The sequence below is a fragment of the Xiphophorus maculatus genome, chromosome 10 (genome assembly GCF_002775205.1).
Source record: "Xiphophorus maculatus strain JP 163 A chromosome 10, X_maculatus-5.0-male, whole genome shotgun sequence".
Classification (NCBI taxonomy): Eukaryota; Metazoa; Chordata; class Actinopteri; order Cyprinodontiformes; family Poeciliidae; genus Xiphophorus; species Xiphophorus maculatus.
This window is the reverse complement of record NC_036452.1, coordinates 11,098,550-11,126,158: the sequence shown is the minus strand read 5'-3', so window position 1 is coordinate 11,126,158 and position 27,609 is coordinate 11,098,550. Positions and strand designations below refer to the sequence as shown.

Here is a 27,609-nt window from a genome sequence, read left to right as displayed (position 1 = left end):
CAGGAAATAGGAGGGTGGAAAAGGGGGTAAAACAGCAACCAACAAGAACGGCAAACACCTCAAAGGTGTGTTTTTTTGTCAGGTGTCAAAAAGTCAATTGCACAAAATCTAAAGCTTTTCGTGTTTCATTAAAACCAAGCAGGATTGTTGGGCTTTTCTCACAGTTTCAAGTTATCATAACGGCCTCATTATGATTCTTAACACCTGTGTGGCATCTCGGGGATGGATAATTGGCCCGTGAGATGGTCAAGCGGAATGGTCATTATCAGCGGAAGCACGCAATTACCGCGGCGACTGTCACCTGGAGATTGATGTGGTTAAGCCCAAGCATGCCCTGTGAAATCAATAAAATGTCATCTCTGAGCAGTGTCTGTGTGATGGATTACCCCACAGGTTCTCAATTACAGAGACGGGATGATGAATACGACCCTGACAATGGCTAAGATAATTGGAATAAGGAAGCAAATGTGACGCTAATCTTTGATTAAGTGTGAAAATAATGCCTTGAGAAACACAAGTAATTTAGTTACTACAACTATATATATACAGTATACAGTGTAATAATAAATACAGTAATAAATGACAAAATAACCATTTAAACTAAAAATCAAACATGTGTGTATATATAGTAGTTGTGTTGTATTTACTTAATGTGGAACTACAATAATTTCATCACATATGATCACTAGAGCGAGAAATAGAAAAAGACCCAAGAGGAATTGCAGAACATATTCTGTCATCTTATGTGGAGTGGTTGTTACAAGCAGTTTGAAAGGTTAACACTTATGCTTTCTGTGACCTGAGTCCTTACAGGAAAACGGCTGAGTAGAAAAGTTTCAAAAAGAAAGTGAGATATTATAAGCGTTTGAATATAATATCAATCGCTTATAACATACACATTCGTATTGTGTGTGTACACAAATAAGGAAGCAAATGGAATAGCCTAAAATCATTCGTATCCATGCCAAATTACGGTGTACCTCTAATTTTGCCAGCATGTTTCTACTCAGCTGAAGGAATAATAGCATTCTGAAGTGACATCACCAGAATCTTAATTTCCCCTTGAAAGTTGGATCATATGGGTCATTCCCTTAGATGCAAAAATGTGTTTTCCTTTTGTCTGTGCCTCCCCACATTACACTCCTGCATGCCTATTTCAACTTTCAAGAATAAAAAACATTTTAAAAAACAAATGTTTTACTGATCGTTCACAAGTTAAAGATGTAGAGTCGGTTTTTACACAAAATGTTGTCTTCCCTCTCTTGTTTCTTCCTTTGTTTTTACTTGACATGCGATGTCGAGTCACATCTGGCTCTCATTTTGTTCTCTTTATCCTGCCAGAACATGTCACTCAAAAGCATAAAATGCACACACTCAACGGTATCCATGACAGCAGTCAAACTCAATATTGCATTCACGTGCTCTCTAATTAGTCAAAAGCTGGCAATCATGTCTTATTTCTGTTCGAACAACATAAATAGTCATTTTATTGCTCATGATATCACTGATTGCTGACGGCCAGGAGGGAAACTAATCTCATGTGAATAATTAAATGCAGCTGATTTGCTCTGTGTGAACTCTAACGCTGTATTGTAGGTCAAACTGTCTGTGGTGCATTTCTGGTTTTCATGATCACAATCAACTAAGTGGCATTCATCAAAGTTTATTGGAAATAAAATTTTAAAATGGCTAATTTTGGCCACTTTTCAAAAATTTATTTTAGCAACTGTCTAGTTGTTATGTGAAACTAACTAAACACCTTTACTGATGTGGATCACGAGACAGACGATCCTTCATCCTTCTGTCTTGTCCTATCTGCCTCCAGGGCTTCTGTTCCTCTAAGGCACAGAGCGTGTCTCTGTTCTGGCTGTTCTTATCCCTCAGGGGGAATCTCTGGTTGTGTGCGGGGGTGTGAGAGAGTCGGAGAGGGAAAGTGCGTCTCTTGTTGTGTGGAACTGTGCCTGCATGAGTTTGTCTGCTTCATATGATTTATGAGCGTCTGTGTGGGAGCGTGTGTCTACACATGCAGCCATAGCCATAGACTGTGTTTGGGATTCACACAGAGAGAGTTCAAGGCTCGTGGATCATGCAATACATTCTGTACTTTCAACACTATCAGTAAGCTGCAATACACCCCTCATTTGATTTCATGAAGTCAGTGCATCTTGCGCTGGAAAATCAGGAATCAGTTACGAAACGTGTTTCTCAAATGTTTCTCAGACACACCGAGAAAGCACAATGAAAAGGCCAGAACAGCCAACGTATTTGGGAGAGCAACTTTGAAAAGTGTGGTCTGTACAAAGAGACAAAGAAACAGCAGCTGGATTTGCCTTGTAAATCTTTTATAAGCAAGTTTACTTAAGAGGTTATCCTTTTGTAGCAAACCTTTAACCTCATCAGCAAGATCAAAATTCAAAAAGTGGGTAAGTTTAAGAAAAAAACAACTAACTTCATATAAACTATAACTTGTATTCAAAACTGAACTGTAAATATGCTAAAGTAATATAGAATTCAAATATAAAAAAAATCCCTGAAAAGTTTTCTCATTTTGTCAAATTACCACTTTGGTGTGAAATAGCTCAGGCTTAGATTAAATAAGGAGTGCCAGAACCAGAGAATCTCAGTTAGATTTAAATCGCTGCCATTCTAAGATAAATTCAGGCTTTAATCTAAATCACTCCAGTGCAGCTAAAGTTGGCTGTTTAGGTTAAACCTTAAACTCAGTATTTTTTGGCCTCTAACAGCTTTTCTTCAAGTCTTATTTCATATTTAACTCTATTCATCTTTCCGTAAACTTCATCCAGCTTCCCTCTTCCTGCTGATGAAAATCATCCCAGAAGAACAATGTTGCTATTACCATGTTTGATTATGGAGCCAACGCGTTTGTTTTCCGCCATACATACCGTTTTGCACAGAAGTCAAAAAGATTCACTTTTGGCCTCATGTAACCACAGCACCGACTGCTGCATCATCTTTTTAGTTCGGGAGAAACTTCAAACTGGAACTTTTATAAATTTCTTTCATCAACTCTTTAATTAAAGCCAGATTTGTGTTTGTGTTCACTAATGTTCTCTGAGGCCTTTTCAAAACACCCTGATTTATACTGAGATTTAACTAGACCAAATGTGCTACTTTTTAATTATACAAACTTTGATGTTAATTGTTTGCACAGGTTTTTATTTACGGGTATCAGAGTAAAGGGGGCTAAATCTTAATGCAACTCATAAAAATACTTTCACAAGGCACGATAATAGAAGCCTATAGATAGAAAGTGATTTATTTAATATTCTACTTGGCTTAGACTAATACACAGCCATAAGATTTATGTACAGCTTGAAAACACACCCCTTTGTGTTTTTCCAATAATTACTTTCTTTGTTTGTGTGTTGGATCATTGTGCCACAGGAGAGTACTTTAGAGAAAGCACAACAGAAAGGTGAGAGTAAAGTCATTCTTCGGTGCAGTCAGGTTATTAAAACAACTTCCAGGAAACCCATTAATTAAAACGGTTAGCAAAAGAACTGGCCCAAGGCAGCAAAGGTCAAGCATGAGCTGGATATTCACAGCAGCCTTGTGCTTTAACTAATAAGCAACGACGGAACTTCAGTTAAACCAATTATTCTTTTCATGACACAAAAACCCCCCACTACAAACACTTAAGGATGTTTGTACTTGTACGCTCTTGCCCCATTTGCATTCCTTCAGTGAAATTAATAAATAAACCACTTTTATCCGCTCATATAAAAATGACTCACATGCAATTAAAGCTGTAATGATGGCATTGAAAGGAGGAAGAAAAACAACTGAGATATTAATTTTCACTAGAATGTGTAGAAGGTCAGAATCTGAACATCTTTGCAAACATCACTCCCTTCGGGTGAGTCAGGGATAAAATGTGTAATCACTGTATTATGTTCCACAAAGGATTCATTTTTTCCTTTCAAATAGTTTATCAATATATCATACATACTGTATAATTGTAATAGTATGTAAAATGATGCCATTTACAATGAATCAAAATAGTTTTAGTCATATGCTTACATGGAGCTTACATCAGCTGCATTATTTCCATAAAATATTAGTGTTTTATTTATTTCTATGAACAGTCAGTTTCCCAAAAGGTTTTTATTGTACAATAAATTTTTTAAAAACAAGAATTTCTGGGGAAAAATACTGTGTGAATTTACTCTAATTTACACGTGTTCAATATAATAAACACAGACTAAAAAACATTTATACTAAAATATTTCAAGGGCTTCTTTGCAAGTCGAACCATACCATATACAGTAGTGTGAAAAGTTTGACATTACTACTTAGCAACTCATATGACACCCTTTGCAATGTGATGAAAGCAACTTGTTGAAGTTTAAACCAAGCATCATAATGGAGAAGAAAGAGTATCTAGAATGGTTGTTGATGCCAGGCTCCCTGGTCAAATATCCAATTGTTACAACCAATATATGAATCCACAACAGGTCAATCATTGAACCACATGTGCTGCAATAGCAAGAAACAACACCAGTGGCTGCTCTTGTTTTGTTAGCTGACTGTTCATGCACAGCTTCATCAAAGTTGGACAAACAATTAGAACAACCAATACCAGTCCAATGAGTCTCAATTTCAGCTACAGCATTCAAGTTTCAAAGAATTGTATTTGGCTTTATTGAACATAAGCAGATCACTGTACTCCAGTGACCTCCACAGCGATCAATTCTCAATTCAACAGAGCTTTTTTAGAATGTGACAGAATGTCAGGTTTGCATCCATGATGCTCTAAAATATATATGAAAAAAGACAATCAATTTATCTGGTGGTAGCTATTTTACTCCATCTGTCAGCAAAAGCACTTTGTCCTCCTAAATGTATGTGAATTTACAATGTACTTGTGACCCCTTCACTAAGGAACTGTTCATGATTTAAAAACATAAAACAGTGTCAGGGAGTCCGTCTTTGATTCCTCTGGGTCCCAGTACCCCACAGCACTCCATAGCCTCTTTATCAAACCCCAGCAGTTCTTGTTGTTGTTGGCAGCTTACGCCTATCATCAGAGCAGAAGGGATTATGGGATAGCGAGTGAGGAGGTTTACTACTGAGAAAGACTGAAGGAGACCCTTCTATGTCCCACAACCCAACTGGGAATACCTAGACTCTATGACAAGATGACATATGCTGAGAGAGAAATGTGAAAGCTTATGTACAGAAAAATAGGAAACTGCTTTCTGATTTTGTCAGACAAAGCAGAAAACTTTCCCTTGCTTTTTCTTATGTTCTGCTAGTAAGTCACATCAATGTGACACCCTCAGCCCTTGTTGGGAAATGAGATGGGAAACCAAAAGCGTCTGTTTTGTGCATGCCATGTCGATAGAAGAGGTTTGCACTTTTTTTCTTTTATCACTAAGCTTAACTTAGTGATGAAAGAGGTGTTTGAACTCTAACTCCTACACAGGTTTCCCACTATCGCAATTTGAAGTTTTAAATGAGTCACTAGCGCAAGGAGAAAGACGGCAACAAAATCGACCAAAAGTTTAGAGCAAGAAGAAGTCTTGTCTGCGTTTTTCCATCACCATTTAATTGAAGTTAAGGCAGTTATTTCGGTCCAATAACTTTTTCAGACAAGAACATTGCTCTCCAAGAAGATAAATACAGTGTCTTGGAAAAATATTAATCTCTAAACTTTTTCACATTTTACCACACAGACGTCAATATAATTTGTTAGGACAGACCAACACAAATTAGGACATACTGTAATTGTGAAGTATAACCAATTTATGGTTTTTAAAAGAGTAAAAAGAGCAAAAACTAAAAAAGCTGCCAATTGGCCATGTCGGAGATCCATAGCTGAGGTGGGAGAATCTGACAGGACAACTATTAGTTTTACACCCCACAAGTCTGACCTTTATGGAACAGTGGCGGGAAGAAAGCTTTGTTGAAAGAAAGATTTATGATCGGTGTGAAACTTTTCATAAGCCATAGGGGAACACAAAAAGGGGAAAAAACCCTGTTCTGTTAGATGAGGCTAAAACTAGTCTTTTTGTCCTTCGCATCCATGTCTGAAGGAAAACCAACACTCTCACCACCCTGAATGCACCATCTCTCCTGTGAAACATGGAGTTGGCCTCATCATGGTGTGAAGATGCTTCTCTTTAGCAGGGACATAAATAATGGGAAGATGGACTGAGATAAATACAGAGACAAATCAGTTAAGATCTTCACCTTCCAGCAGGACGATCAACCTAAACATAGAAATACAATGGTGGCGATAAGATGCATAGTCATGTGCAGTCAAAGTACAGACCCAAATTCAGTAGAGAATATGTGGCAAGCTTTAAAAAAGGCTGTTCTGCCTGGAAGAATGGGTAAAACTGTTTTTTCTTGAGACGTGTAGGCCCTAAAAGACGTGTAGTTATGATTACAGTGTAAAGTGGTCTGTATTGACTATTTGGGATTATTGCAAATGCATCCCAAAATGTTCACATTTCTATTGGTAAAAAAAGGTTCAGAACTATGTGTTCACTTGTGTTGGTCCATGATAAAATATTCCAATGAAATATATTGACATTTATGGTCGGAATGTAGCAAAATGTGAAAAGAAATCAAGCAATGTAAACAGTGAATTATAGTCAAACAGAAGGAGTAAACATCTTTCCCATCAGCTGGCGGAGACATAATCCAGTCAGACCACATCTAATTGACCGTCTGATGACCACATGACTTCTTGACTCAGACTGTGACCCCACATCCAGATAACACGGGTCACAAAAGGGTCAGTGGTCTGTGAGAATGGGATGGAGGACGCGCCAAGCGAGCATTCGCTCCCAGCTGACACTTACTCACACTGTAACTCCAGTAAATCTATTAGTCTGACTGTCAAAGGGAGGATGGAAGCCAGGATGGAGAGTTTAACTGATTACCGACGTGGTCAGCAAGAAAAAGAGGTCAAAAACCTCGACTGCTTTTTGTTTGTCCCCTTTGGCAATCGAGAGCCTTACAAAAACAGATAACACTTGAATTTATGGATAGCATTTGCTCAGATAAGTGAAAGAGAACTGGAGAAAATAGAAAAGAAGAGAAAGAAAAATAGTGAGGAAAAAGGATAGTACTAAAACAAATTTTTTGTGCAACAAAGCCATCCATAATTTTTAATGAGAACACGTTTGCATATTGCAGATCATACCATTATAGACTTTTATAGTTATTTCTGGCAGTTCATACTCACATGACAGATTATACCTTACACCTCTGCTTTTTTCTGAAGTGTGAAAACAAAGCAATATTCCTTCAGGGCATACAAATCAAATAACTAAAGTCAGTGTGTGCGTTCATGCTCTACTTTCATAGCTCTATCAGATAAGCCCCAGGAGACAGTTATTTTATGTTGCTAGTCATTTCCCTCATGTCTTAGCACAACAATTTTGGCATAATTACAGGTTTTCTGTCAAGGTGCAAGTCTACATGTTTGAATACTGGTAGCATATATGGGCACTCTGCTCTGACACATTGTGCTTGGTTATTTTTTCTTTTATTTGTAACCATAGTCGCCGACATATCAGCTGTAAAAATAAGAGAGTGACATAAAGCTGCAAGTTTCAATAAACTTTGCAGACTTTTTCATTTTCACGTGTGTAAATATGTTGCGATAAATAGATCAAGATGTTAAGAAAAATAGTTTTCTGATACATTAAATAAAAGATGAACGTTGCCACTGTGCAGCAATTGATACAAGGTCAGCTTAAGTTACATACTTTATATTAAAAAAAAAGTCATTTTTATGTGCAGGAGCCTTGATACACACAGCTCCCTGAGCCATGGCTTGAGAGACCACTGCTTCCCTTAGATTTCTATTGAAATCTACTGGCAGGGGGGCTGAAGAAAAGATCTACCAGCTGGAGCTCAGAGACTCCTGTGGCCTGATGAAAAGAAAAAAGTTTAGAAGGGAGAGTAAAAGGAACATTGTCCTACAGAAAAGGTCTCTATAACCAAGCCTTGGAGTTGAAAAGTCAGTAACAATATCTTTTTCCATTTTTTTTAGTCTGTTAAAAATGTTGTTTTTTTTCTTTTTTGGACTTTACTCATATCTCTACATCATATTGTTAAATACAAGAACTTCTTTCACTCTCAAAAGCCATTTTTTCTTTTATATTACGATTAAGATGATCTGTGTGCTCGGTAAAAAAAAAAAAGAAACTTAAAACAGGGCTTGAACAAGTTCAAGTCAAGTGTCTTGAACAATGTTAATTTTTAAAAAAATGATAAGTCAAGAGTCTTCAATGTATTTTCAGAGAAGACTTTACGTGGACCATGCTCTCTCTCTGTGCTCTTGATAGTGATAGTGAATTTAAAAAGTAAATAAACTGTAAGTAGTGCTATGTTGTCAAAGGTTTGACTAAAGCATGTGATTTTATAGTCCTGATTCTGTAACCATTTTCAAGTTCGAACCTGGAGAAGGTCAAGACCTGTTTGCCCTGTCTGTCTCTGTGTTGCCCTGCGACACACTAGCAACCTGTCCAGGATAAACCCCGCCTCCTGAAACGTTCGCTGGAGATAGGCACCAGCACCCCTCCCGACCCCACAAGGGACAAGGGTGTACAGAAAATGAATGGGTTAAATACTTTTTTAAGGAAATTTATTAATTTTGAATCTCAACATTTTAGCATCAAAAGCCTTTCAACACAGGAAAATAAAAAGCTACTTAAAGCTACCCAAGGGAACTAGCAAAGATAAAGCTACTTATGTACTCTTAACTGTTGTTGCTCTGGGGATGCACATTTACAGGTGTGTACATGAGAACCACAACACATAATAACACCCAAATGACTCCATACGTCTCTTACTGCTTTCTACCTTAAAGAGAGAGGCAAACTATTGTAAGACCTTTCTAGCGTGACTACCAAATTAATTAGGAAGATGGAGTCCAACTGCTTAATTACAGCTCTAAGCCTGGAAATAATTGGTGCCTCTGAGAAGGTAATTCAAAAGAGGGAAGCTCCATCCAAAAGTCCCTGTTTGAAGGAAGCAGTTAAAAGGTGCTGGCTATGAATGAAATGAGCCCATTTCTAAGGCCCGTCTTTGAAAATAATGAATCATAGTATACCATGGCCTTGCAGCCGCAAGCAGGGGGAGAGACGGTACAAAGGAGAGGGTTAAGTTTCAGTTCATTCCTCCTTCAGGTTTGGTACTTGTGAATAAATTTTACAACATTTTATATGTTTATCTATTCTAGATGGCAGAAAGTATAAAAATGGTCCACAAAACTGGTCCGAAAAAGGGGTTTTCACCAATGAATGCTGTAATTTTTAGTGTTTATGTTCCAAAAGGCAATCTTGAGATTAAAATCAAAGTGGTTAAGTGTCAAAAACTGAAGTCCCCCGAATGTAGTCATTTATGACAGACTCAAAAAAAAAGAAGTCAAGACTTTTACACTCTGACAGATATACAATATTTGACTGCATCTTTATTTAATTTCATTAGAGACAACAAAAGATCACTTTAAACCTGAAACGATGAATTATATTATTTTGGACTCAGCTGTATCCTGTCAATGTAAATTTATAGTGATTTCACACTATGCTCCCTTTAATATAAGATGTAGAGGACATAATTATCATATTTTAATTTGATGTCTTGATCACAGGAGCATCAATCTCTTGAATGCGTGCAAAGCTTGTTGGTAACTATGCCTTTTTGTGTCCTAGCACAATGGCTGGTACTTAGTTTTAAGTCATTGCAGGTAGTGAGGAAAAAGTGAAGTTCTGAGAAGAAAATGCTCCATCTGTAAAGCTTGATTAGATACAGTTCTTGCCTCACTCATGGATTAATGGAAATAGAAAAGTTGTTTACAGTTTATTAAACAGACTCTGTGTGGCTTAATTGTCAAGAACAAGAAGAAAAACAGGGTCATAGAGTTATATTTTAGCCACAGAAGGTTGTTTTTGTGTGTGGTGCCTTTAGCCTTCTGTTTGTTTAGCTCCCCAGGACAGGCTGCTTCCCATCTGTGTGTGTGTGTACGTCTTCATGGAGAGGCGCAACAAATCAAAAATAATCAGCAGTTCAGTCTGCCATATGTAGTCTAATAAACAGCTAGAGTGTCTTGATAAAGCATTTTTAACCCTTAAACTTTTCCACATTTTGTCATGTCACAACCTATCTACGTATATGTGTTACAGCAACACAAAGTGTTGCAGCTTGCATTTATAAAGCGTGATGAAAAGAATACCTGTGTTTTTTTTTAAATAATAGTCTGAATTTGTGTACACGTGTATTTAGACCCCCTAATTCAGCATTTTGTAGAAGAATCTTTTCCTTTCATTTTTTTTTGTTTGTTTTGTCTCTACTGGGTTCTTTTCAAGAATTCCCAGGCTAAGTCAGATAGGATCGAGAGGATTTTTGAACAACAATTTTAACAGATTCAGAATTTGACTGAGGTCCTGACTTTGACTGTGCCATTCAATCACAAACTGCTTTCAAATAAACAGTTTATAACTGATTGTTTATTAGCCTTGTCCTACGGAAGGGCAAACATCAGCCACAGGTATTACACCCACTGCAGCCTGAACCAGTTCTCTCCCAGTATTGCCCTGTACTTAGTTACAGTACAGGGCAACTTCCAACTCTGCTGAAGAAAATCATCCACCCAGTTTAATGTATCCTCGTGTTTCACTGTGGGGAATGTGCTTGGATTCAGTGTTAGTTTTTAATGCAGTATTAATATTGCTGCATCCCCCTGAGACACTTTTGGTCAGTTTTTTAGAGTCAATTAAAGCTCCATCTTGAATAAGCAACAGAAGATGCCTCATAATTATACACACCTTGATAAAAGGGTGTTGACCTCTTTAGGCCACACCCTCCTTCTTTGCAAATACACATCACTTGTTGTGCTTAAATTAACTACGCATTTCAGTTTATCCAGGTTGGGGTTAAAAAATGTGCCTAAAAATTATGATGTAGTCATAATTCTCACTCACCTAATAATTGTGCACACCGTGTTGATCAAGAGCAGGTGGAATTGAGTTACTTGTTGCAGATATAGATGCAGCCAGACCTCACACTTGTGAGACGTTTTCTTTCCAAGTCATCTCTCGATGGAAAACAACACATTTAAATATTGGCATAAAGACATCTGGGTGTGTTCCTTTTGCGTTGTTTTCCATTTGCCTCACTGCACAATAGACTGCACAAGACAGATAGCATTCCCCTAAGCACCTTCAGGCTAAACATGATCAGCAGGAATACCCCCGAAGTGCAAGCAACCAGAAACATTCTCCATCCAGCTGAGGAGCCAAGGGCCTCTTTCGCAGTGATCTTGTAGTCCATTACAAATTTGAGCTACAGATGGAGTGCATGCTGCATGTTTAGCTTGGGACCCATCTTGGATGCCTGGAGGGTGGACAAAACATTCCGAACTACAAAGCAGCAAAGTTGCTCAGCCTGAAGTGGATCCATGCCCCAAGATAACAGCCAACTAACTGTCCCCACTGGAATAACAGTATGCGACTCATTTTTGTGTATGCCCTGTATGCAGGAAGCTGAGTTTTTAAGGTATCTTAAATGGTCAAAGATCCAGGCACTTTTTACTTGATCATATAAAAGCTTGACAGCATATGTCCTCCTCAATTTATGTCACTCGAATGCTTTTTGGAACGAGTTATTTAGCATTTGGAGCCCTTAAAGCAATTTTTTTCTTCATGGGGTTCTGTTGAGTAGCATTTAACAATTAATATCTCCCAACGGAAAACAGAAAAAGTCAAACGTGTCACTGTTCAGAAAACCAGCTTACTAGTCAGATCCTGCAGTATTACATCAACCATTACACTGCTTTCACTTGTGCATAAAGAAGCTTTTACAATTAGGATCAAACTGGTCCGTTATCAAAAACTCTCTAAGTATTTAGAATAACAGAACATGATTAGAATCACCACCCAGAGCAGGGGCGCCGTATAAGGGGGGGAAAGTTAGGACAATTCCAAGGGCCCCTGACCAACAGGGAGGCCTCCACATTTTTTTCATAGAAATTAAATAAAATGGGGCCCTGTCAATTACAAAATTAATCATATTGTGTTTTCTAAAATAGTTTTTAGAAAAAACAATTTTTTGTTTTCAGTAAAAATTACATTTTACAACTCCCAGACCAAAAAGCACATATTCATATTTGCACTGAATCCTCCCCTGGATCTGCATGAAATGTTTCGTTCCTGCTTAGCGCCTGATGCTGACGGTGTTCAGCAGCAGTCAGTAGAAGACAAGAATAACTGTGGCGGTTATTTTCCTACTAAAAAATTTTGAAAATCAGGTTTTTTTAAACAAAATTTTTTGCATATTTGTTAAAACTGCCATTATATTGTGACAGTACGGCATGAGAGATAATGTGTGAAAAATCTATTTCCTCTGCCTTCTTCCAGTGCTATCTAGAAACAACCAATCAGTGGCAGGAGAGTTTTAGTGCTGTCAATCACAATCTTATGTGGCTGCTCATCCTCCCTCCCCTTGCTCTGTGCTATGCTGTAGGTAGCGCAGACTGTTGTGAATGCTCATTCTGGTTAGCACAGTATCCAATGATGGCAGATAAACGGTTTTCCTGTAATGATAGGTTGTTTCTCCCACTTTAGCATATTTAGCAGTGAGTGAATGGGGTTGATTGACAGCGCTAAGACCGTCCTACTGGTTCTGGTTGGTTGTTTTGGCTGGAAAGTTGCATTACTTTAACTAACAATAGTAGTTCTTGCTTTATGTATATTTTGCACACTCCTTATGACTGTTGCTTGTGGGGAGAGCCATTTCAGTAATAGAAAAAATGTAAGCAACCTACTTGCGTACTGTATGTGAACTATTGTATGTAAAATTCATGAGCAGTAAATATTGTCCTAGTATCAGTATTGGACCAAAGAGAGCAAGGCAGTTGCAAGCCTTTAAAATTGTGATGCTTTTTATGTGTCAAATAGATTCAAAAATTGTAACAGCAGCTGCGCGGGGTGGGGGGGCAATCTAATTTTTTGTCATGGGGTCCAAGATTCCTGGTGGCGCCCCTGACCCAGAGTAACTGTTCAGTATAAAGATAATCTTAGTCTTTTTCACAAAACGGTTCCATCATGCAGCCAGGACATCTTGGTTAAAGACACTGCATTTCAAAAGTACATTTTTGATTAAGTAAAATAAATGGTCTCTGTATGCTTTGTCCTGAAGTTTGTACAGAACATCTTTCAGCTTTAAATCACATTATCAACACACAAAGTTGGCTGACCCTTACATATGTTGGTCGTTCGGGCGTTCTCATTACCTCCTTTGTAGGATCGGAGGGGATTGCTGACCTCAACTTCCCTTGCCACCTCCGTCCTTTAAACCTGCTCAAAATGCATTTTAAATGGTTTGTGAAATGACCTAATAAACACCTCTACAAAAAACTCAATCTTTATTCAGTGTATTTCAACTAAAAATACAAAAAACAAAGAGAGAGAGAACGGCATCGCAAGTTAGATTTGTTCATCAGAACATCTGAGTTGTATTAACAAAACATCAACTGTGATGCAATGAGGAAAGTCTGAGACTTATTACTTTGCTACTCAGAAATCTGGGACAATTCCAGAAGACATTTATGCATGCAGCTGTGTGGAATAAATTGACCCAACCGCTTTTACATTAATTTAAGCATTTACTCCTCAAACGGATGTAAAACTAAGCAGTTGTCTCCTGGAGAGAGCTTTATTTTAGAAACACACCAGTTAATATGTGCATAAAAATCCTTTCAGCAGCCATTCTTTTAAGCAAAAGTTGGAAAAGTCAGTTCAGGCAGGGACACATGCTGACATTTAGCTCCAGGCAGCAGGCGCCCTTTGTAAGATTGTCCAGGGATGCACTAGGAATATCTGAAGCTTAGGTTTCATGCCTCCGCAACGACTCATGCCAAGAAAGAAGATACACCAGAGAATGCACCGTATTTCAAGAAATGCAAGGAGTTTTCATCATTTTTAAAACTCTGCAAATCTCACGAGTTCCACTGTCGCTACACAACTCACCATCACAGGAATAACCACTGAAAAATTTAAGCAAAAGCGTCTAAAACACTCAGCATTGTGGAAATTTTTGATTCCAAGAGCACTACCTAAAAGAAATCTGCCATTGGCATTTTACTACAAAATTAGAAAAGCTTCTTATATAAAAAAAAAAAAAAATTAAAAAACACTGGAGGTGTTATCACCTTTCAGCACATAACGTTGTCTAAAAAACATTTTTAAACTGTACTGGTTCGTAAACGCACAGAAAAATAAGGGTTATTATTTAAAGTTAATAAAAGTCAATTTTACCTAGAAAAAATAATCTGCATCCAGACTAGTTCCCAAGTTTTTTCTTTTTTTAAAAGAAAATAAGCAATTTGACATTATGGGGTCTTCCAAAATAGAGCTCTATAATGACTAAAAGTTTTACTGAAATACATACATGGACCAGAGAAGCACCACCTAAAAACAACATAAATAAATAAATAAATCCCCTTCCTATTAAATAAAACGTCTGGGTATTTTATATGGCAAATTTTTTACATTTATCCATAATAATCTATCAGTAATATAGTAAATATAAAATACAAAATAAATCGAGAAAACATTATCCCTATTAATAGGATTTACTGTTAAATCCATAAATGTTGTGAATGCTAGAATTGTTTTAATAGCATGATTAAATGTTTAAATTATTATTATTATTATTATTAAAACTACTATTTTTGCTGATGACTAATTACTGATATTAAAATGCTGCCAGCAGACACGATGCTGTTGCTGCATTTCATCTTTTCACATTTCAAAATGTGGTACCAAATGATATGGGTTTTACTTCCAAATACTGTTTCCAAAAACAGTTTCCAAAACAGTATTCCTGGAATATTAGCTGCGGAAAATACAAGACATTCATTTATTTAAATATTCTCACCTTTTAAAACTCTGAGTGTTTCATGTCAGAAGTGGATCTGTGTATTTTTTAAAATGAGCTCCAGTTGATTTCACATCTAATTTTCATCAGAAACATGGAGCTGTCATGCAACAAGAGAATCTGAATACTTGTTTCTTATGAAAAATTAACCAAAAGTTCAAAGGGCTGAGATAAATGAGAGCACAATGACATATACACTTCTCCGCTCAACTAATAAGCTTTCAGTCTATAAATAATTCTGTCACTCTTGACAGTTTGTCTCAGTCTTATTCCTTGGCCTATTGATGTCCTTACTGTTGTCTTCAATATTGTCTATGTCAACTTTTATTAAACTGGATTTAATGCAGACATTAATTCCTGGAACTTTGGCTGTTCTCTACAATTCTGTCTGTCCATATACGTTTGCTGAACTTCTCTAGGAAATTTACCTCACTGTCTGGGATTTGTTTTGTTTTACCATATTTGGACAAAACCCTATTTCCTACATTATTCTTAACTCAAAATGACAAAAAAGCTGTAAAAGATTCCACTGAATATTCTTTCAAGATGACGATTAACCATTATTGCTCTTCATTTTAGGTAATTAGATGACATCATTCCAAACATGTAGGTCAGATAAAGCATACTTGCCAATACAGAATCATTATCATAAAAAAAACATCTGGTTTTTATGATTCTTAGAAAAGCAAGGATAATAATACCAAACAAGAAACTCTGCATTACACCAAAGTGTAATGGGATGAAAATTAAAACACACTATATATACAGAACATATAAGCCACTGTTACAAAAGTATGTAAGTGCAATGCAAATGTAATAGCAACTGCTCTATAATGTTATAATGTTATCTTATAACCATTCACACTCTGTCTGCACAGTAATGAATGTTCACTGCCCTTGCCAAATACACAAGGGCATGACAAAAAAAAGGCTGACATGACACAGAGTTAGACTCATTTTGATGATATTCAGGTAATAATGATTTAGGGATTTTCATATGCTAGAATAGAGTACTGAATTTGAAACCCAAGTTGATCTGGTGACCATTGGATGTGATATAATATGCTTTCCAGTCAATCAGAATATGCTTTCCAATGAGGCTCATTTGACATATTAAAAGTACCTTCTGAAAATGGAAAATTTTAGTTAAGTATTAAACATACTTTTCAATAAACCTACATTTCTGCGTTAATTTTTTTGTTAGTCTGATGTAATTTGCTAATCGTTAATATGTTTCCATTGACCTAAAATGGAACATCATCATATCTAACAGAAATAAATACTTGAAAAGAAATTCTGAATATAACTAATCCAGATAATGAGTTTCATTGAATTGAATTTCGAAAATAAATTAACTTTTCTGTAACAATTATAGAAACCGCAACATACTGGCTGTAGTGATTTTCTTTTAATATTGTCAGAAGAAAATTGATAACATAGACCACAATACACCCAACTAAACATCAGTTGGAGGATTTATTAAAGTTTTTTTTTAAATATATATCTGCAATATTGTTTTGCTATTTTTTAATCTTTGTTAGTACCCTGTTAAATTAGTAAGTAACAATGAACCTTTGAGTTTCTATGGCATGTGAAGATATGCAGTAATAATATACCACCATTGGCTAAACATTTCATAGCATATTTAATTTGATTTCTAGTTATGCCAGCCTTCCAAAGATTTTTGGGAAAATTTCATTGACATGATAATTTGTTGGAAATTTGTATTTGTTTCTTTCATCTTATCCTGATAGGTATAATATGTTTGTTGGGTGTAGAAACATGCCTGACTACTCTGGAATTTTACCATAAATGGAAATGCTCACATTGCTTAGTTTGGAAAGGTACCACTGTTGGTTTCTTATGTTGAAGTTGCTTAGTTTGGACCTGAAAGGTTGCAGTTTTGATTCATCGCTTCACAGAAAATATTTCAGGCCTGTTTACATAGCTGTGAGCAAATTGGAGCTGACTTTTCTTGTGCTTTTGGGTCGGTGGTGGTGTACGTCTTGGAGTTCAGGAAGGGAGGCCTTCGACTTTTTGTACGTGCTTAGCTGTGGAAAGTGAAACCTCTAAAGTGGCAAGCCTAGCTGCAGGCCTTATGTAGGGAGTCAAGGGTTTTTGACCACTTGCCATCCCAGGAATTTGGTGCAAAGTGTTGATAGCTTCCTCTTTCCTCCATTTCCATGTGGTCGAGCCAATCTTCCGTCAACTTTAAACTTTGAATAACTACAATCGCAATCCTTGTGTACTCTTTCCCTTGTTCGTGCAAGACAGTTTTTTTTTATTTTTGTTAACTTTTACAATTACAATTTTCTTGACTTATACATTTCTATCATGCAATAAAAAGTCACCACTACAAGTCCAGATGTTTCAGGTGTTCGATTACTTGATGCAAATAATAATAAAAACCCTAATCAGTTGTTCACATGTACCTGAGACCCAACCTGATTTGGGTGTGCTCTTCATACTTGTATTCATGGAACTGAAATTTTTTTGACATTGGAGTAATTTTTGAAATTAATATTTATTGTTGAGCAAGCGATCAAATGGGATTCAATCTTAGTCCAAAATGGAAATCTATCTGGCATATTTTCAGACAAAATTTCCACTAATTATGAGATGATTGAAATGTTATGGTTTAGGTTTGTTTCCATGCTTTGAACTGGGAAGATTGCAAATATGATTATAACCATTTTGACAATAATTTTTGTCAAAGTTTTGCTTTAGAATGTTTGAGTTTTCTCTCCCATACAATCTTTATTGTTGTATGCTTTTCCATTTAACAGTCTGGTTTATATTCTGTAATTTTTAGATTGTAGCTTTCTTGGGAGAAATAAAAGCTAGGAAATTGTCCTGCAGCCTAGTATTGCACAACTCTTTGAAACACTAATGAACTGTGCAAAGGTTTCATACCCCTTAAACTTTTCTTAAGTTACTTTACAACCACAATGTACTTTCAGTGTACTTTGTTGGTATTTAATGTGATTAATCATCAAGTAGTCCATAATTGCAACGTGAAAGGAAAATGATACATTGTGCGGAATGCATTTCAATGAAGCTCCCCACACAAAGTCAATCATTTAGCTGTCATTTACAGCCACAAGTCCTTTGAGGAATGTCTAGTCTTTTACAGCCTCCTTTCTTCCAGAATTACCATGTATTTAGGTGCAGCTAAATACATTCATCATCCCATCAACCCTAACCAGTTCATCTGTTTCTGCTGAAAAAAAGATGCCACCATCATGTTCTACTGTGGGGATGGTGTGTGGCAAAAAGCAAACCAGACATTTCGTGGTTTTCTTTCAACCGTAACTTTCTTCCTGCCACTCTTTCATTGGCCACGCCAGATTTGTGGGGTGCTCTACTAGTAGTTGTCCTATTAGTAGATTCTCCCAATTAAGTTATATATCTTTGTAGCTTCTTAAAAGCTGAAATCAATCAATCAATCAAATTTTATTTGTATAGCACATTTCAGCAGCAAGGCATTTCAAAGTGCTTTACATCATTACAAACACAGAAACACAATGCAATATAGAATCAACAATCAAAACACAGCATTAAGTCAGGTTCCATCAATAAATTTGTAATTGATTACATTTCAAATACAATTCTAAACAGGTGGGTTTTTAGTCGAGATTTAAAAGAAGTCAGTGTTTCAGCTGTTTTACAGTTTTCTGGAAGTTTGTTCCAAATTTGTGGTGCATAGATGCTGAAAGCTGCTTCTCCTCATTTGGTTCTGGTTCTGGGGATGCAGAGCAGAGACCGGAGAGGTCTTCTGGCTTCTTCTCCAACTTTTAGGTGTGTGACCATGACTTAATAGGCCTGCAGTTCTGCAGTAGTCTTTTCAGTTTCAACCTGAGGTGTGCTGCATTTATACTAAGCTTAAATTACACACAGGTGGACTCTTCTGAAGGCAAGCAGTTGAAGTCGGTTTTATTTAAGAGTATTAGAGTAAAAGGGGCTAAATACAAAGGCATTTCTATTTAATTCTTTTAGATATTTTTGTAAAAATAATTTGGAAACCATACATCATTTTACTGTCATGCTACGATTATGTGCTACTTTTTGCTGGTCACGTTTGAGCCCCCTGAAAAACATTTGTGGCTGAAATGTGAAAAGATTTGAAAAAGTGAATATCTCAGTACATTAGCAAAGTGCTTGCAAGACCACGCAGCAGGCATCCGCCTTCTCGGTGCAAATTAAACAATCATGCCCAGCCCTGCTGCACGCCTCCCATGTGATTTGTTGCCACCTACATTTATTAACTGCGACTAGAAAAAAAAAAAAAAAAAAAAAAAACAGGCTTTCAATTCACATCATTTCATTCCCAACCACAGCTTCTTTTCCCCTTCGTCTTCGTCTGCCGACTGTGTTTGAACAACTGGATTTCATCAGCAGCATGCGGTCAGTCTGCCAGCAGCCTCCGACAAGATGCTTCACTAAATGTCAGCGCAGCAGGCTCAGCGCTGGCTGTGACACGCTGATCTAGACAAACACTCTTATCTGCACACATCCTCTTTCAATCATTGTCCTCTAAAGTGTTTTGTTTTCTTCAACAGGCATAAAATGTGTTGTGTTTTTATGAGGTATTAGTTCATCATCTGACAGGACACTTTTTGGCTGTAATCAAACCTTAAATTCCAGACGTCCTCCAAGTGCTGACAGTATATTCGGACAGATTTTTATTTATAATTCATCAGCGCTTGTTTGAGAAAAGCCTTAAAAGCTCTTCATCATCTATGTTCTTCTTGGAATTGGAGTGGTAGACTTTTAGGTGAATGCAAAGGAGATTCATATGGGTGAACTGCGGCTTAGAACAATCTGACAATCTGCGAGACAGCTCTGCAAAATCCCCACCTGTGCAAAACAAGAGAATTCACCAGGGGAATGAGTGTGATTTGTAATGAAAATATTTCCAGAGCAGGTAAGCCATAAAATTGCAGTTTCCGGTGTTGAAGTATTTGTTCCGCAGTTTGCAGGTGGAATTTACATACATTAAGTCTGGAAAACAAGTGAGAATCGCGGTTGACAGTGGCATAAAAACCCATTCGCTCTCCCTTGCTTTGCCTTCCCTCCTCCTCTTTTTCTCTCTCCATCACGCAGACAGCTCCGCTTGTTCGTGGTTGCTCATGTGTGGCAGCAGAGCTGGATGGAAAACATATTGCTCCATCAATCACATCCCATTCTTCCTCAGCTGCACACTCAGCTGCAAGACTGTCTGAGGCTGTGAGGCCACACAGAACTGTGCAAAGATGATAAACATTCATTCAAACGCATCGCAGATACGACTCTATCAAAAAACTGCGTGCACGCCGGTGACCTGATCTCTTTCAAATGATTTCACCCTCCTCTTTCTCTCCCCATGTGTGCCAGTCCCTAGGTTGACGGAATCTTAATGCACAGCGTGTTGAGTGTCTTCTGTGTTCAAAGAAAACCTCCTTCTCCCCCGTGTAATGCTGGTGGATCAAATGGAAACACAGAGCAAGAAGAAGGAGGAAGATGTCGACTTTTATCAACGTCTGGTTAATGTATTCAGGAATTTCTGTCTTTCAAGTCTTTGTTTCAGCACACAAAAGAGTAAAGCACACAGAACACTACAATGCCCACACCAGCAGAGCAAACTGAGTGAGCAAAATTCTCTCTCCCCCTTTTTTTTTTTCTGGGGTATGGTTTTAGCCCCCGGGCAGCGCATATGTCACCTATTTGTACTCCAGTCAGTTAGAAGTCGGGACTGAGCGTGAACAGAGGGGCACTTACTCGTTTTTCTCCATAGCCAGGACCAGCTGCTCTCCTTCCACCACCACCGAGAGCTTCAGCGACACAGGGTGACTCTAAAGAGACAACACAAATGAGAAGTGATGTGCGAATTAGCCTGAAATCTGATAACCAAGGATGCTGAATGAAAAACAAAGCCCAGTTTTATATTTTGCATCAAGTTTTTTTTTTTCCAAGGAAAACCTATTTTCAAAGTAACATACAAGATAAGTGTATTTTCATAATAAAAGATAGCTAATGCAAAGCATGTAGTACCTTGGAGAAGCATTAGAAGAATTTTAGTTTTGATATTTTGTCACATTACAACCACAAACATTACAGTAATTTAAAGGGGCTCTTTATGATATTCCAAAATCAATTACTGTCTAATAGCAAAGTGGAGAAAAAAAAAGTATTGAAATAAAAGTCTAACATCTGTGATATGAATTTGTATTCAGCCCCTCTGAGTCAATATCTTGCAACAATCATCTTTTGCTGCAATTACCGTTGCAACTGTTTGGGGACGTGTCTCTACTGGCTTTGCACATCAGTAGACAGAAATGTTTGCCTATTCCTTTTAAAATAGCTCAACAATAGATGTGCTAGAAAAAATCTGTGAATATCCATTTTCAAGCACTGCAGAATATTATTCATTCTTCTTAAATTTAGGTCTAAGCTATTCTAACGCCTGAATATGCTTTGATGTAGACCGTACTATTGAAGCTCTGGCTGAATGTTTCATATTCTCCTGCTGGGAGGGAAACCTTCTTCCCAAGACTTCTACAGTCTGCAATTGTTCTCCAAGGTTTGCCATGTATGCAGTGCCATCCATCTTCATACAGTCTATGACCAGCTTTCCTGTTCCTGCTAAAGAAAACACTCCCACAGCATTACGTTGCCACCACCGCATTTCACCGTTGAGATGGTCTGTTTTGGCTTATTAGTTTCCCAATGACATTTGGTATGTAAATGAAAAAGTTAAAATTTGGTCTCATCTGACAAATGGATTTTGTTCCACATGTCTGATCCTACATGGCTTACGCCAAACATGACTTCTTATGGCGTTCTTTGAACAATTCAGCAATTTGGCAACAGCTGATTGAGCCACGCCATTTCCATTTTTAAACTGAACAGTGCTCTGCGAGATGCTCAGGGATACTGATTTATGGCCTAACCCTGCTTTAAACATCTCCACAATTTTATCCCTGACCTGTTTGCTGTGTTCCTTCATCTTCATAATGCTGATTGCTCACTAATGTTTTCTAATAATCCTCTGAAGGCTTCACAGAACAGCTGGATTTATGCTAGATTGATTTACACACAAAGGGACTCTTAACAGGATGACTTCTAAAAGAAGTTGGCAGTGTTGGGTGTAATTTAAGGATTTTTAAAAAGAGAATAAAGGGGAAAAAGTACTTATGTATGCATGGAAACACAATTTGTATAATTTTCCTTTCACTTAACAAGTAAGCTCTATCTTTTATTGCTATAACTACAAGATTCTCTTAAAGCACAGTTATGTTTGTGGCTGCACAATGACAAAATGGGACTTAACAATAGAACCTTTGCAACGGACAATAAAACCCATTAAAATTACAAATAAAAGCAGGCTACATGAAAAACAGAATTACAGCTATGTTTGGTCTGTCAGCAAGTAGGCACAGAAAAATCTGCAAAAAGGTGAAACCAGAAACGCTGATCCACAAGTATTTACAAGGAACCATAAAGTGGAGAATACTACTTTTCACCAAAAGCAGAATTTAAACCAGTCAGTAGATCAGCCTGCCCACATCTGGCAGACTGACATAAACTGTACCAGATGTACATCAGTACATCACTATAGGAAGTTATGATCTACAGTGTCAAATACTTTCAAAAAGACAAATAAGGGTAAAGCTGAAAAGTTCTTTTCAAGCAAGGCTTCCATAAAGTCATCTAAAACTTTGTTGGAAGCAGTCAGTGCTTTGCCAGTGAATGAATAACCATTTCCCCAGTTTCTATGAAATTGTACGTTACCGTGATTTAAAATTACCAGAATAAATCAAACTAGTGCTGTGTGAGGCAGTAATGTCAATGTTTAAGCCCTTTTCTGTGGGAGTCAACTCCTTCAGTTATGCTAGAGCTTTGAGTGTGCCACCCAGCGCAGGGAGAGTATTTTCAAGATGAGCACTTTCAGTAGATGGAAATCGTTATGAAGACACTTTGTCTCTGAGAACAAGGCTGAGAGGATTAGCTTTGTGGTTCTATTCTGTTTGACATTAATCCTGCAGAAAGCGGCAAGTACTCAAATGCCCTAAGTCACTCCGATACACTGACCATCTCTTTTAGAGTCAGATGAAGCGGTTTTGCATCATTTATATCGCTTCTGTCAGTCACATTTTGTAACAGATGCAAACAAGACCACACAAACATTCAGTTTGGCAAAAAAGAAGAAAATTCTCCTTTCTCTTTCATGTTTCATATTTCCTTTTTTTACACACACACACACACATATATATGTAGTTCAAACTGGGTCAGCTCCAGCAAAGAACACCGCTCTGGGTTAAGTGATCCATCACCCCTCATGAAGAAGAATGCCGAGTGGATCATAAGAGGATATGGAAGTGGAACACTTATGGGTAAAGGCAGTATCATCGCAAGCCTATTTTCCCTTCTGACAGGTTTCCATATCCGTGATTAGACTCACTGTTAAATCTGTACATGCAGAACCTCTTCTTAACTTCAGAGAAAAAAAGAGAGACTGTGCAATGTCTGGATGGACTTATTATTAGGAATTTCTGTATTTAAATGAGCACTCAGATTCACCTTTGTTTCAAGTACTCTATAATTCACTGATCAGAGATTTTGTTCCGGTTTTTTGGGGTAACATAATCCCAGAGAGACCTCGTCTGTTTGGTTAGGCCAAAACTAATTAATTCACGAATGAATTGATTCAATAACATAAACTGAAATAAATCAGGCTGTTTTCATATTTTCCTGGCAAGTATATTTATTTACACAGGCTGTGATTAAAAACAAACAGCCGGGGAGGACATAATTTAAACATTTCACTAATGATCTAAGGGGTCATATTGTGTACACTTCCTCCTCATGATCCACCGCAGCTGTTTACACACAAAAATAAAGGCTTCAACCTAAAGAAACAGCAGAAAATGTTGCTGCAGGGGTGTACAGTGACATGTTAAAGTAATCATCCCCTCTTGATTTTTTTTTTTTTTTGTCACGATTCAACAGTTTTAATTAAAATCAAATGGATTTATCTCCTGCTTAATGCAAAGAAGCTGTGATGTCATTAAATAAAAAGCCTTGTAATGGTTGGAAATCTAGATAAAGCTGAAAAGGACAAAATGAGAATGCTGAAAGATATATCTGGGGAAAAAAATATCTCCCTTGCCCTTCAAAAAATATATAATTTGTACAAGCGTCAAGTACCCAAAAATCAGAAATGTTTTCTGCGTTTCCTCATCTAATCTTTAAACAAACTTGACAAATCCTGACACCATTTGTGGAAGTTTGGTGTTCAGGAGGACTTTTTTCTCATTGTTATTCTAATGACATAAAAGATTTTTTGTTAGTTTTTATGTTTGTTTTCTTTTATTAAGTAGATTTATGTGAAGCACTTAAGAGCAGTCAGTCTCTGGGTGTCTTTACTATGAAGAGCCCACTACCAAATAAACACAAATCTGCCAACATATGGATGGACCTTGCACAGCCTGCACTGCTAAAATTTCTTCCTCATTCTAATCCTCTGAACTTCAGAAGGTCATCTTCACCAGATCCAAATGGCTCAATTAATTGAATTGCTGCCATGACAACTCAATATTAATTATGTGTATTAACAAACAACTGAACAAATTGGCCGGTGAATGTACTTTTATCAGAAAAATACTGAAAGTGTTTCATCCTCTTCAAAACTGAAACTGATAGTGAAGGTGCAGAAACTCCCCACATAATTCAGATTCTTGGAAACTCTCTAGTGCAGACATGATATGCACATCTGCTCTAGAATGTTGGTAGCTTTGTGGTGGGATGACCAGGAAAGCAGCAGAAAAAAAACTATATGGCGAGCGCTATACATAATACTTGTCTTCATGCTAATCTAACTTCAAAGGGCCTGTACTTGTATAGCATTTTATCTAGTTCAGAGGACCATAAGGCACTTCACTCTGTATTCAGTCATTCACCTATTCATGCACACATTCACACACTGATGGTGGCAAGCTGCTACATTGTAGCCACAGCTGTTCGGGGGCAGACTGACAGAAGTGCCGCCAGGCTCTCTGACCACCACCAGTAAGGTGGAAGAAATGTCCTACCACCGTCGCCATTGCCCCAGTAATCTAACTTTAAGATGGGCAATATTGGATAGAAAGACCTTATCTTTATATGATTTGACAACTTTATGAGGCACACCTCAACATTTTTGAATAAACACCAGAGTAAACACTGCAAAAAGGTGAAACAGCATGTCAAGTCATATAAACTAGAGCATACAAAATGCTTTTTCAGCTTCTAATATCTACCTGTGATGTGAGCTTGCTGACTGGTTTCCATTCTTGTCCAACAAGTTGAAGAGGCACCGTTGTCTCAGAATGTTTCGACTTTGTTGTCGATTCTGTTTCAACAACCACACCCAAAAGATTCCCTGTAAAAGACATAGAAGAAAAAAACATGAATGTTTCAGATTTCTCTTTAAAATCCTTTGACATTTGCAAATCTGTGTCCATAAATGGTTGAACACCAACAACATATACAGTATATTTTTCCAAAGAAATTCCACTTCTTATTAAGCCCACACCTTGTGTTCATTAATAACATCAGTGAAAACCCTGACAGTAAAACAGCTTGCTAATCAAATGTGTCACTTAAACAGAATTATGGTCTTTAAATGTGTCACGGCTTTTGTGTTTCCCTGCCTACAAATAATGCCTTCTGCATGCATTTGTTGGTCATGGCAACGATTATCAACACTGACATGCTGGACATATGTCCACCTCCTTTTAAGAGGCTATCAGTGTAATGATGCCTGTCTACTGTGTCATGCAGACATGAGCACAATTCCACTAAATAGCACCCTGCCACATAGTGCAATGAGAGCCGCTGGCCTGTGTTAGAACCTTAACCACCCCCTTTTGTCACTCGTGTTGCATAAATCTCCACATCTGAGAAATGCAGAGGTTCATGATTATGCTGCTGTGATATCTCCAAGCATGAGAGTTGTGTCAATGATAATTTAGTGGGATTTCACCTACAGAAACTTGCAAATGTATGCAAACTCCTCAAACTTTTTAATGCTTTGTCAAGTTCTCAGAATGTTTCTAACAGATTGTACATCTAGATCCTGAAATATTTGCCACATAAAAATGCTTTGATCTAAGATACTCTGTTGCAGTTTTAGGTGTATGTTTTGTGTAATTGTCTTGTTAAATGTCTGCTCAAGTCTCTTCCAGCATTGTTTTGCATTTTGTTTCATGAATCCCCACTTCCTCGCTTCCTTATCCATCAGGAAGCAAAGCATCCTCACAGCAGAATGCCACCAGAACCATAACTCTATGCAGGAATTTTGTTTTTAGGTTGATATGCAGTTTTGGTTTCCAACGTACAAAGAGTTTTACAAGTTGGCTCAATTCAGCTTTAGTCTGATCTGAGTACTTTCTTCCACATGTTTGCCAGGTCCCCTTCCTGACAAACTACAAATGGGATAGCTTATAGCTTTCTTTCAACAATAGCTTTCTTTTTGCTTCATTCCTGAAGGCCAGGGGTCTCACTTCTAAACATTATCCAGGATCTATTTTAAAAGCCCCAAATGGCACATACCAAAAAGAATAAATAAATAAATCTAGATTAATAAAATCATGTGCAGAAAGCAATTTTTGCTTTATAAAATCACAGCTTCGCCTCATGTTCCACCCTCTACATTTGACCGAATAAAAGATCAAATCCACCCAAAAAGCTGTGTAGCTAGCAAGCCAGTGGAGCATTGTTTCACAGGATCCTTCTATTTGCTCTCTCATTGCTCTGAAAAGAGGTTAACAGAGAATAATACATAATACTTTAAGCTCTGTCATTTTGCTTAAGTGTATGTTTACCCCTTAATCCATTGCTGACATCCCCAAGTGACTAGGAGATTGAGCTGTATGTATTCTCTGGCAGAAGCAAACTTTTACCCAAGAAAGAAGCTGCAACTTCTGTATATTGTAGAAATCATGAGCACACAAAGTATCAAAACTACAGATAGTACACTGCAAACAGGGTTCCTGAAGTAATCAGCTTCCTGCAGCGGGAAGTTATTTTGTTCCAAGGGTGTCTCACTAAAACAGCAGGAGTTGTTAGCAGCATTTGTTTCACTGCAAACATCCTAAATCAAATGTTTGCTTTTAGGGGGGTAGGGAGGTGGTTGTTCCCACTGATGTTTCATCATGTATTTCCAAGCAGCAGGGAAACAGATTTATATTGAGAAAGAAGCCAGAAGTTTGACTCAGTGTATAATTCATGCCTTAAAAAAAAAAAAAAGAAACCTTTTTCCCAGTTTAAATTCAAATCAGTTCATATAAACATAAAGTCAACCCATGGTAACAAACTTATAACACATTTTTATTACCAGCAGATTCAGGGTCCCTTGAGGTGCACATTGCTTGTGTCTTCCTTCACATGACTCATTTGCCTAAATTGCTGAGTCTGCTCATAATCCAGAATTATTAACTCAAGTCAGGCACAAAGCTCCCCAGCTGAGCTTTGCTCTGCTTATCCTCAAGGGGAAACCACCACTCTGGAGTTCATCATGGAGACATCCGACTGATAGCAAGGGGTGACCGGCTCAGCAGTCCTCACCCAGCTCTAGCCCGATGATGAAAAGCAGGCTACAGCGTGAACGTTGGCGGCATCACGCAAGCAAAAGCTGGAGCTGTATTACAGCCTCATTAGTCCCTGAAAAAGCCA

General features: G+C 37.5%; 1 protein-coding gene across 2 annotated transcripts in view; it reads right to left on the bottom strand.

The window, feature by feature from the left end:
- The window catches only part of LOC102229297 (disintegrin and metalloproteinase domain-containing protein 12-like), a 104,183-nt gene that overhangs the window by 60,013 nt on the left and 16,561 nt on the right, over positions 1-27,609 (bottom strand). For both annotated transcript variants that reach the window (XM_023341527.1, XM_023341528.1), the window contains exons 2-3: positions 25,194-25,315; positions 20,674-20,747 (exon numbers count right to left, since the gene is read on the bottom strand). In XM_023341527.1, coding sequence (XP_023197295.1) covers positions 20,674-20,747; positions 25,194-25,315 — 196 coding nt within the window. The remainder of the gene's footprint in view (positions 1-20,673; positions 20,748-25,193; positions 25,316-27,609) is intronic.